General features: G+C 30.6%; 1 protein-coding gene across 2 annotated transcripts in view; it reads right to left on the bottom strand.

Moving 5' to 3' along the window:
• FSTL5 (follistatin like 5) overlaps positions 1-12,589 on the bottom strand; it is a 648,108-nt gene that overhangs the window by 99,631 nt on the left and 535,888 nt on the right. For both annotated transcript variants that reach the window (XM_049770233.1, XM_049770234.1), the window contains exon 11: positions 8,376-8,494. In XM_049770233.1, coding sequence (XP_049626190.1) covers positions 8,376-8,494 — 119 coding nt within the window. The remainder of the gene's footprint in view (positions 1-8,375; positions 8,495-12,589) is intronic.

The following is a 12,589-nucleotide window of genomic DNA, read 5'->3' as shown; positions in this document are numbered from 1 at the left end:
TGTTCTAAGTGGTCACTCTAAGTTGTACTCAGGGGACCCTATGGGATTCCATGGGTCAAACCCCAGTCAGTGTGTGGAAGGCAAGCATCCTTTTAGCTAATCTATTGCTTTGGCCCTGATTACTAAACTTTCTGTAATATAATTAGGAAAATAATGACCATATATAAGCAGAAAATGATTTAGACTATAGGGAAGAAGTCATGTTTGTAGATAAAAATGAGCATTATTTATAAAATAAGAATGATCTATTGACTTTAGAACAGTCAGTTTCATATAAGTGAACAGAAGAATACTAAGATCTTCAAATCTAATAATGTAAGATGGAAAGGATAGAACATACATTGTGGGGAAGAAATAAAGTTGACAAACTAATTCTATATAAATATTTATAAGATGAGATTCCTTTACTAATTTCATTTCCAACATCACAAGATTATTTAGTATAAATGTTTGCTAGTTATGAGTGAAGTTTATGTGTTTATTTTTGTATTTTTATTATATTCTCTATTCAAAGCTTATATGCTTCAATTTTGTTATTTTTATATATTTATTATTTAAAATATTTCATAAGACAGTGCATTGTAAGAGAGAGAGAGTACAACAGGCAAGGCACTTTATTTCAACAGAATGACGTGGATAAGATCCCTGCACCACACATGATACCTGAAGCACCACCAGTAGCAATTCCTAAGCAAAGAGCTATGAAATAGCCTCATATACATCTGTGTGGCAAACAAAAAACATAAATCAAACCAGCAAGTGGTACAAAAGTTACCATATTTTGAACCTTTCATGCAGAATTCTGTCAATTTTTCTTTCTTTCATTTCTTCCTTACTTCTTTACTTTCTTCCTCTTTTCCCTCATCCCTCCTTCTTTCCTCTTTCTATCTCTCTCTGCTCTTTACTTCCCCCTTCTTTTTATCCCTTCCTCATTTTTCCTCCACCCCCAAATCTGAAATTACATTAATTTAAATTTAAATTATCTTTTGAATATCTTTAATTGAAAATTGAATGTCAACATTAAGTATTAGTAGCCATAAAAGGATTAGGTACTTCTGGCAGACATCATAAATCTAAATGGTACTTATGTATAAGTTTCATGGTGGATCAATTTTATTAAGTGGTAGTATGGGCAGTTAGAATTAATTAGTCATTTTTAATTTGTTTTTCAACATAATAATTTTATGTGCGTGGAAGTATTGACTTTTTATTCTTAACTTTGCTTTTCAAAAAACAACTATACATTTTATTAGCAAAAAGGAAAAATACCTTTCTGTAATTAGACATAAACAGTTAACTAAACACACACACACACACACACACACACACACACACACACATATATATGTTGCACCAGTGAAGTGGGGTATTCTGTTTATGACTTAAACCTAACTACGAACTTCCTTGTAATCAGAGTGCTTAAATATTTACATATTAATGATTAAAAAAGCATTGCTCCTTGTTTTTGCAATTTTTCTTGAAAATTACAAAAATATTATTTTTATAATGGTTTAAATATATGTATTAATAAATGTCAATGTCATATATAAAAATAAAGGTGAACTTCTTTATATTACACTTTAATATCTGTAGAAATACTACAGTTGTAGTACTTGTGCGCTTGTAAAGCACAACACTAACCCTTTTCAATCATTTTCATGCCATATAGTCTCCTAAGCCTGACCATTAATGATCCTTATAGGCAGAGCGAGGCGTGGTCCTAAGCATCATAAGGTGTAACTCAAAAGCAAGAAAATATTTAAAAAACTATGCTCTATAATTTCTTTTAGTTGTAGTGAAAATATTTTCTCACAAAGTTCCAAATAATGTTTAGTAGAAATTTTACTTAATAGTAATTATTACACTAAAACTTTAGTAATATGCATTTAAAAGTCTAAATTATGCTTATGCTGGATTTGCTATACTAGTTACTTCAAGAAAAGTTCAGAGTAATCACATGAAAACAAAAATTGAATTAGATTCTCTATTGACTGCCTGTGATTATATTTAATAGCAATCCTTAGAAATGTGTAGATTGCTTAATCAGATATGCTTTTATTTTGTTCCCTCTTGTTTCTAAATAATTTTGTAAGTCAGATATCAGATCATTTTTTGAAATTACATTACCAGAAAGTATACTCTGAGTTTCAGATTAAAATTACTTTTAAATGAAAAGATATAATTACATGGATTTTTAATACAATAAGCTCAGTTTCTTCTTCATTTATGAGAAATTCATTTCTTCTTACAATGAATAGCATTAATATCAAGCCTAAAAATAGAGTTGATACTGCTTTTTTTTTTCCCATTCAGATGGCATTAAAGAACTAAGAGTGAATAAGCAAATATTTCTACTTCTTCACTATTTTCCCATCTAATTTGATGTGCTCTTACTAGAGTGTCAGTATTGAGATTTTGGAGATGTTGTATGGCCTCATAAAATATGTGGGCTACAAGAACTCCAAGATCTGTAGAGTTGGGTCAATGAGCTTCAAACTACGGCCCGCAGGCCACATATTGTATTTATTCCCATTTTGTTTCTTCACTTCTAAATAAGATATATGCAGTGTGCATAGAAATTTGTTCATAATTTTTGGTTTTACTATAATCTGGCCCTCCAACAGTCTAAAGGACAGTGAACTGGCTCCCTGTTTAAGAAATTTGAGGACCCCTGGATATGATCAAGACTGTGGGGCCTGGGTGTGTCAGTTAGTGTTTCCAGAAGTAAGAGGGGTGGGAGTGAGGCTCTCTGCCCCCACTCTGAAAAGACAAGAGAGTTTTCAGCCCAAATACAAGTGTACCTGCAGTTTCTGTTGGTTTAGTAATACTACAGAGAGTCATGAAACCGTTAAGTTGGGTCTGATGACAGCAACTGTGGATTGTGGATCCAACTGCAGAGCTTCAGAAGAGTGGGGACTCAGCCCACATCCCAGCTGAGGGCACCCCAAGATTTCAGCTGGGAGCCCAGTATAACTATTGATCTCAGCAGAGTGGTGTGCTTCTCTGATTACAATGAGTCTGTGGAGCAGGGCCAATGCAATTCCATGGTGGTGGCTGTGGAATTGAGTGCCTATTGTAGATTTTTTTTTTACCATGGACATATATTATTATGAAAAGACAAAATGGTGTCTTTTTGTGTGAATAAAAATAAATCGAACAAAAAAAGTTTATAAGACCATTGAGTCAATTTCTAAATTTCAATTAAAATTTGTTCATTTAGGGGCCGGCGTGGTGGCGCTAGACGTAAGGTGCCTGCCTTGCCTGCGCTAACCTAGGACTAACGGCGCGGTTTGATCCCCGGTGTTCCATATGGTTCCCCAAGCCAGGAGCGATTTCTGAGCGCATAGCCAGGAGTAACCCCTGAGCATCAAATGGGTGTGGCCCAAAAACAAAAAATAATTGTTCATTTGGAAAAATCTAGGGATATTTTTTACAAATTAAAATTTTATTACATTTTAGGAACTATGGAAAAAATGAATTAATGTAAATACATTTATTCAGAAAAAATATAAAATTAAAGGCTTGAAAAGATTTTATGATGAGTAGAGCAATAGCCTTACACATGGCCAACTAGGATTTAATATTCAGCACCCCATATAGTCTTGGGAGTTCTGCTAGTCATAATTCAGCATAATGAGTAAGCTCTAGCTAGGCATTACTGGATGTGGTCTCAAACCAAAACCAAACAAAAAAATGGAAGACTATAGAATGTGCTGAGTGATTCTTCACTTACACTTACTTAAAGATGGCAATAAACGAAGACGCACTCATCATTGTGGTCACATTCTTCCAAATAAGTGGCTGGTGTTCTTATTAAAAATCTCTCAAAGAAGTCAATGTGCTATCTTAGATAAAAGTATTTGAACCAATTAATATGCTTTGCAACACTATTTTAATGCTGTTGTACAATTTATATGCTTCCCACTGTTGCTCTCCAAATGCTAAGCTTACATACTTAGAGACTAATAGAAACATAATGTGAGCATTTTGAAACACTGAGATTTTTTAATGAAGGATTATAAGGTCTCTTTAAGTTTAGGGCTTCAGAAACCAATTTATAAATGTGTTTCTTTAGAAATTTAAAGAACAATCTTCTAAGGTATAGTTAGAGGGAGTTTACATAACTCTCTTTGGAAAGCTCTTTGCAGGATATCATTGTAACCACAAAGGCACAAAAGCTTACATTTTTATCATTTTATAAACCTTTGTAACTTAAACCATGTTTGAATAAGAACCCACTGAGAGAAGAGTAAGTGGGAAAATATTTCAATTTCATTTCTAAAATATACAGTGATACTGAATTCAAAACGTTGCTTAATCACTTTGTATGTAAATTTAATTATCTGCATCAGATAAAAAGAGATGGCATTTTAACAAGTATTACTGTGGACTGAGTTTAGAGCAGTAATAATTGGATTGGAATCCATATGAAATAATGGAAAGAGAAATCTGGAGTTATAATTATGAAATTGAGAAAAGTTCCAAAGAGGACCGACTGCTTGAGTGAGAAAGGATGCCAGCAGAGAATCACCATTTTTTAATTTTCTAAAATTGTTATTATTTTGCTACATAAGTCTCTCTCTCTTTCTCTCTCTCTCCATTTAGCTTTTGGTCTACACCTAGCAGTGCTCAAGGGGTATCCTGGTTCTACCATCTACCACTTCAGACAGTGCTTTGGGGTCCATATGGAATGGCATTGATGCATCCTACATGCTGTATTATCACTCTGACTTCACTACTATTTTCTTCATATTAACAGACTAAAAAATACTGTACCTATGCTTAATATTTTAATTATTTTTAAAATATGTATTTGCAAATAATTTATTCCTAGTATTCACACTCAGATTTATTTTGTTAAATTTAGATGAACCTACACCCTGTCACCTTTAAAATCTTACAACTATAGAGAGTAACTTTATAGTACATTTTATATGCTATTGAATTAATAAACCAAAGGTGACATATTTATAAAAAATACAATGATAAATTATCCTATGGAATATTTTTCAAAAAATATTAAAAACACTGGTATATGAAAATTGTAAAATAGGGATAAATATTAAAATGAGAAGAAAATTAAATGCATGCATTTTAAACTTAGAATGCACAAATTACTGCATAACCAGAGCTCTAAGTAATGCAATTTTTAATAATTTAATTTTCATAAAATGTTATATTACCTGAAATTAGGTTCTGTAATAATTCTGCTAGACCACAAAGTTTTTTGTTTTTGTTTTTAAAGACCCTTACTTAGAGAAACTGTGAGATGTGATGACTAAAATTCTCTGTCAACAGAAGTTTGGAGCCAGTTGTTAAGTTCATCACTAGTAAAGAGGTTAGACCTTTGAATTTAGTTGATTCTTTTCTTCTAGTTTTTGCATCACACTTGAGTAGATTCAGTACTTACTCCTGATGCTTTATTAAGGGATCACTCCTGGAAGGTATGAGGGACTATAACAGATGCCAATAATCAAACCCTGGTCAGTCATGTGTAAGGCAGGTACTCTTCCCCTGTACTATCTCACCAAACCTGAGATTAGTTGACTTTAAAGAAAATAGTGCATGCACTTTATTCAATCACATGGAGCCCCAAGGAGTATATAAATTCCCCTATTCAGGAGGAATTCCACCTCAAAATTTAAAAAAAAAATCTTGAAAGATTGCCAGTTCATGATAGCAATGCCACTTGAGCCTAAATTTCTAGCTTGTGGCCAACCTGTGGATTTTGAATTTAAGGCTGCAAATGCCATTCCTTTCTAGTCATTCTGCTGGTAGAGCAGCCCTACGAATTTCCAACTAACCAATCAGCATTACCTAAACTGATTTCTTAAAATAAATAAGAGGACCCAAGAGATAATACAGGTCAGTCACAACAGTCTATTCCAACCCTGTCTCACATATGGTCACTTAACCCTCACTCTCACCCATTATGACCAGGAGTAATCCCTTAGTACAGAACTAGGATAAGACCTGAGCACCACCAAGTGAGTCACAAAAAGCAATAAATAAATAAATAAAAATTGAGTGAATATGTATATATACATATGTATAACTGTTATTCCTATTATTTTGTTTTCTATGAAAAGTTTTCTCCCCACAATAAAATTTTCATGTAATTATTTTTAATTATAAATTCACAACCTATTTAATGTAGCACCAAATAATTTATAGTATGAAACTGCCATCTTTTATTTATAGGAAAATAATATAAGTTAGTATAAAATCAATTATTAAAAATTTAGTCTCAAAAATGCTTTCTATCTCTGACTTCTATATAAAAACATTTTGTATAAATGTATATAAAACATTTTATGTTCTATATAAAAATATTTTATATTTAAACCCTAAAATATTTATTATGCATATACAAATTAGAATATGTACTATAATTATTTAAGCCTAAAATTATACACAAAGTAACAGTGTGATATGGAATAAAAGCTAAATTTTATTTATTTGCATGACATATAATGATTAAATTAAAAATGAGGGGTTTAAAATGAGAGGTTTAGTATTAACAAATATATTTTTCTCATTCGTTTCTTTCTTTTTCTTTTTTGTTTTGATTTTGGTTTTGGGTCACACCTGGCAGCTCATGGGTTACTCCTGGCTCTGCACTCAGAAGTCACTCCTGGCAGGCACAGGGGACCATATGGGATGCAGGGATTAGAACCACATTCCTTCCTGGATCAGCTGCGTGCATGGCAAATGCCTAACTGCTGTGCTATCTCTCCAGCCCCTATTTTTCACATTTAACACATATATATTCAAATATACTATTAACCAATCAGCACCAGGAAGTGCCCAAGGAGCATCACAACTATATCTGGTAGTGCCCAGTAAATACATTTGTGTTGGTGATTGGACTCAGGGCCTTTCATATAAAATTCATGTGGTGTATCACTGGAGAAAGCCATTTTTTTGTTCCCATAAACGTTTAATTTTTACTTCATAAACTACATAGTAACAATAGTGGCAAAATTCTACTGTTATTTATATTATTTCTGAAATATTTGAAAATTAAATTGATTTTATGTCTGATAAAGAATAAACTGAATTAAATTATTTATTTACTCATTTCACATAATTATATAATCATAAAAGTGAGTACCCAACAATTTAATAAATGCCTTCAAAACTTATCTTATTTGTATTAAGTGTCTACATTAACTAGTGTATAGGTAAAGTATGTATATATTGCATGCGAAAGTGTATAATACTTTAAATATTTTTATAACATATATGTTCATATATGTAATTTGTTATTTATAAATATTCCAAAAATATATTCACCAATCCATTTTTCCAGTTTTCCAATTATCTAAATGCTTTATTTCAGTCAGTTTTTAATGTTAGTTTTTCTCTATACATTGTATAAAATTTTACAAGACAAAGTTTTAATTCTCCATTAGTTTTGACTTAATGTATACTACAATGTGTTTTGATGGAAAGCACACCTGCCAGTGCACAGGGTTTATTCCTCAGATCTGTGCTCAGGTAACACTCTTAACTGGATCTGGGAACCACATGAGGTAGTAAGAATGGATCAGAAAATAAATAAAGGAAAATATTTTCTACATAAAGCTAAATTGTTCATTCAATTGAGTTCACAAAAAGTGAAGTAAAATATACAATAAAATTAATATTAATAAATTATTATTTTTTTATCACACTCAATGTTGCTCAGGGCATACTCCTGGTTCTGTGCTCAGATATTACTCCTGGCAAGTTCAGGGAGCATGTGGGATGGAAAGGATTAACCTGGGTCTGCCACATGTAAGGCAAATGCGTTCCCACTGTGCTATCCTCTAGACCCTATTTTATTCCACACATTATAAAATAACTATTGTATACCATTGTAGTAAGGTTTAGGTATTGGTTTAGGTGTTTTTTATTTATAAATAATAATAACCTTTAATATATAAATGTTTAGGTATTTATGCCATATTTCTTATCTTTAATTTAATATTTCTTATCTTTAATTCAAATAAGTTACTAGAAATAAACAATATCATCTCTTGAAATAAATTTTTTTACCAATATCATAGTTATAATAAATCACTCTCAATTATCCCACCTCTATATGAGATGATTTATATCTACACATATATATGACAGTGAATTTTTTTCACTTTTGTTATTATTTATTTTATGAACTAAAAAACTAATGCTTATGAAGACAAGGTACTATTTGCTCCAGTGATATACCAAATGAATTTCATGTTATAATTATTTAAATATATATACATACATATATGTCTCTTTATATAAAGAGACAGAGAAAGAGAAAGAAATAGATTTTATTATGTTTCCCAAGTGTAATTTTATTCAAGAAAAATATATGTAGAAAAATGTAATTTGTAAATACTTGCCTGAAATCCAAGCAGTTTTTCACTAGGTTTAATATGTCTCTGAAATTCACATTCTATTGGTTGTATCACTTTGATTCCATCTTCATAAAAAACATAGAACATGTTCCCAATTCCAAGACCTTAGAAATAATAATAAAACATTAATAAAATATTCAAAGTTTCAAGGTAAAATAATTAGAAATTGTTGCATCCTTTACTCAGTTCTCAGTTATTATTAGAACAAGAGCAATTGTGATCCTTGTAATGTTACAAAAGCAAACTAGAATGGCTAAGTGCAAGGCAAATGTTTTATCCATGTCACACTTTTAGCTCCTTGAGCTAGCAGTAAGTGCAGGGACAGCAGTAAATCCTAAGGAACTTCTGAGTGTTCCCCCCAAAAAACAGGAAAAAGAAAAACAAAAGCAAACTATGCGACTTTATTAAATTCAAATATTCCTCTTTTCTATTTATACTTCAGTGATATTTTTACTATAATTCAGTAGATTTTTTAAAGCATTTTATTTACAACTAGAAACTAAAAGTTGTTTGACAAGTTATAGTGGGTCAGATAACTTACTCTTACTTTATATAATAATAACAAAAATACTATGCTTTAATAATTAAGGTTATTGAGCTGAATCCATTGCACAGATGGTAGGAAGTTTGTTTTGCACTTGTCCAACCAAGATTTAATACTAACACCCTAAAACGTGCCCCAAACCTGCCAAGTAATTTCTGAGTGCAGAGTAAAGTAAGTCCTGAATGCTACTGGTGTGGCCCTCAAAAAGAACAAAACAAAACAAAACATAGGTATTTTTACACTTCTATTAATATTTTAAGGAAAATGGACTGCATGTTTTGTATAAGTTTAGTTTATAAGATAAAATTAAAAAAAAAAAATAAACAGGGGCCGGGCGGCGTCGCTAAAGGTAAGGTGCCTGCCTTGCCTGCGCTAGCCTTGGATGGACCGAGGTCCCGGTGTCCCATATGGTCCCCCAAGCCAGGAGCAACTTCTGAGCACATAGCCAGGAGTAACCCCTGAGCATTACCGGGTGTGGCCCAAAAACCAAAAAAATAAAAAATAAAAAAATAAACAGTGTTTGGGAACTATATGTCCTTAAAATAATTATTACAAATATGATCATATGAAAGATCCTGATATCAGGGTTTATATTGGCAACAGTAGGAGTATATGTCTATGTATTATTTTATTCAAGGTGATTTCATTATGACATTGAACAGAAAATATTATTCTTATAGCTGATATCTACATAGAGTTTACACCTTCTCCTGGTATCTCTATGGGTTTCCTCTCATATTCCAAAGACATGCAGGTCAGTTAGGATCATTTGTATGTCTCAACTAACCAAGTAGTACTATGACTTTCTGCATCTCATGTATTAAAACATAATTTCCTTTGAAATACTTTAATTTTTCTTTTGAAATATGTCTTTCATATTATTATAATGAAATATTGAAGTCAGAAATTAAATATTTTTTCTCTAAAGTAATTATTTCACAAATTTATGAACTTAAAATATAATAATGTATTATTTTCAACTTCTTTCACAGTGATGATATGCAATTAAGTTAAGCTAAAAAATAAGAAGTTACATGTTTCCTTACTATATGCCAAATATGAAACATTCAAAACCACATCTAAGAAATAACAATACTAATCAGATCATGAAAAAAGATATGTTAATTGTAAATTATACTGCAAATTTATTTATATATTTGATGTGGTATAAATTATCATAAAAGTGAATGTGTTTCATATCAATATATCTATTTTTGTATGTAAATTACTTAAATAATTTGAAAAAAATATTTTCACAAACATAAGCAATATGTTTGTGTTAAAATGAATAGATGTCATATTGAGCAAGTGTTTCTCCAGTTTGTTCTATTAGTTATTATATCTTAGAGATATTCATCAAACTAATTTTACCTTCTACCATATTTAGAGAATTTTATGTAACATAATGAATTACACTTTCACTGAAAGTTTAAAATTAGTGTATATACAAAAAATTAGTGTATATACAGTTCAGATTAATCTTCCAGAGAATAAAATATTAGGATATCTTTAATTCAATATTATATAATGAAAACACATGTTATTCAGTTAAACCAGAAGACATACACTCAAAATTTTGTTCACCAAATAAATAGAAAATACTTTATTAGTTTGCATGTTATTAGGATTTTATAGAATATAATATATAAAATATTAATATTAACTATATTTTATTTATATTTTAAAACCAATAGAAAAATTAATGAAACTGATCTAAATCTAATATGCTAGTTTGAAAACTTAAGGGTTAATTTCAGATGTTAGATCTTTAAAATTGTCTCCTATATTCATATAAACAAAAATTATGACAAAAAATAGAAAATAGAACATAGATTAGTAAAATAGTATATGTTACATTAATTATGTACCTTTTATATAGAATAAGATATTTATGGCTAAGAGCTAGATTGTGCTACTTATATTTTATAATTTGTCATCCATAAAACATTTTAGGGGTCAGAACAATACTGTACTATGTGTGTCTTGCATGCAGCTGACCTGAACTTGATCATGGGCATCCCAAATATGCACTTCAAGAGTGATTACTGAGTGCAAATCCAGGTATATGTCCTGGGCTCAGCCCAACATGGTCTCAAACTGAAGCAAAATCAATAACAACAAAAATAACCCCCCCCAAAAAACATAGAAGAAACATTTTATAATTTTATAACTTATAGAATTCTGAGATGTATTGTTTTTTTTTTAATTTCAACTCCCCATTTCTTTAGTTTTAAATGTACTACAATATTTGCAAATAGACAGGATTACTCCTGAGTTCTGTTCTCGGTATCTCTTCTAGATGACTCTGGAAACCTTATGTGGTTCCAAGGATAAATCAAACCTTAGTCAGCTGTATGTAAGGAAAGAACACTACCTCCTGTACTATTGCTATATCCCCACAGACCCTCCAGTGTATTTTTCCAGAATAACATTCTATTGGCCATTATATAGAGTCATACATACTAAAAGAAAAACAATGATGGAGTGGACATAAAACTAATATCATAAATACATAGTTCTATTATTTTTAGTGTTGCTTCTAAAAACAAAGTGGTCCTCTTTTTTGGAAGCTTCAGTTAGCTAAACTTCCAATTATTTGAACTTATAATTGTTATATAGTGTTAAAATTCAATGACTTCTCAAGATGATATATTATCTTGTGACACCATAACTATCATTACATGTAATCATTTCTAGTTAAAATATTTCTCATATAACTATAAAATAAAATATTTCTCATATAACTATAAACTATAACTCATATAACTATATATATTTTATATATGTAATTATAAAATTATTTACACATGTTTATAATTCTAAATAAATATGTATATAGATCACTCCTCCTGGCACTGTGTTCAGGGATCACTTCTGATGAGGTATGAGGGGTTAAAAAGAGTACTGGGGAGAGAACTCAGGTCAGCTGAGAGCAAGGTGAGTGAGCACCTAACCACTGTATTATGGCCTTCAATATATATAATTGTATTTTATATTTAATTTCACGAATGTTTCCTTCCTTCCTTCCTTCTCTTTCTTTCTTTCTTTCTTTCTTTCTTTCTTTCTTTCTTTCTCCTTCTTTTTTTCTTTCTATCTTTCTTTCTTTATTCTTTCAGTCTTTCTTTCTTTCTTTCTTTTATTCTTTCTTTCCTTCTTTCTTTCTTTCTCTCTCTTTCTTTCTTTCTTCTTTCTTTCTTTCTTTTCTTTCTTCTTTCTTTCTTCTTTCTTTCTTTCTTTCTTTCTCTTTCTTTCTTTCTTTTCTTTCTTCTCTTTCTCTTTCTTTCTTTCTTTCTCTCTCTCTTTCTTTCTTTCTTCTTTCTTTTTCTTTCTCTTTCTTTTTTCTTTCTTTCTTTCTTTCTTTCTTTCTTTCTTTCTTTCTTCTCTTTCTTTTCTTTCTTTCTTTCTTTCTTCTTTCTTTCTTTCTTTCTTTCTTTCTCTCTTTCTTTTTTCTTTCTTTCTTTTTCTCTTCTTTCTTTTCTCTTTTCTTTCTTCTTCTCTTTCTTTCTTCTTTCTTTCTTCTTTCTTTCTTTCTTTCTCTCTCTTTCTTTTTCTCTCTCTCTTTCTTTTTTCTTCTTTCTTTCTTTCTCTCTCTCTCTCTCTCTTCTCTCTTTCTTCTTTCTTTCTTTCTTTTTTTCTCTCTCTTCTTTCTCTCTCT

Source organism: Suncus etruscus, chromosome 3 (assembly GCF_024139225.1).
Source record: "Suncus etruscus isolate mSunEtr1 chromosome 3, mSunEtr1.pri.cur, whole genome shotgun sequence".
Classification (NCBI taxonomy): domain Eukaryota; kingdom Metazoa; phylum Chordata; class Mammalia; order Eulipotyphla; family Soricidae; genus Suncus; species Suncus etruscus.
Note: the sequence above shows the minus strand (reverse complement) of the source record. Positions and strands in the feature narration are given on the sequence as shown.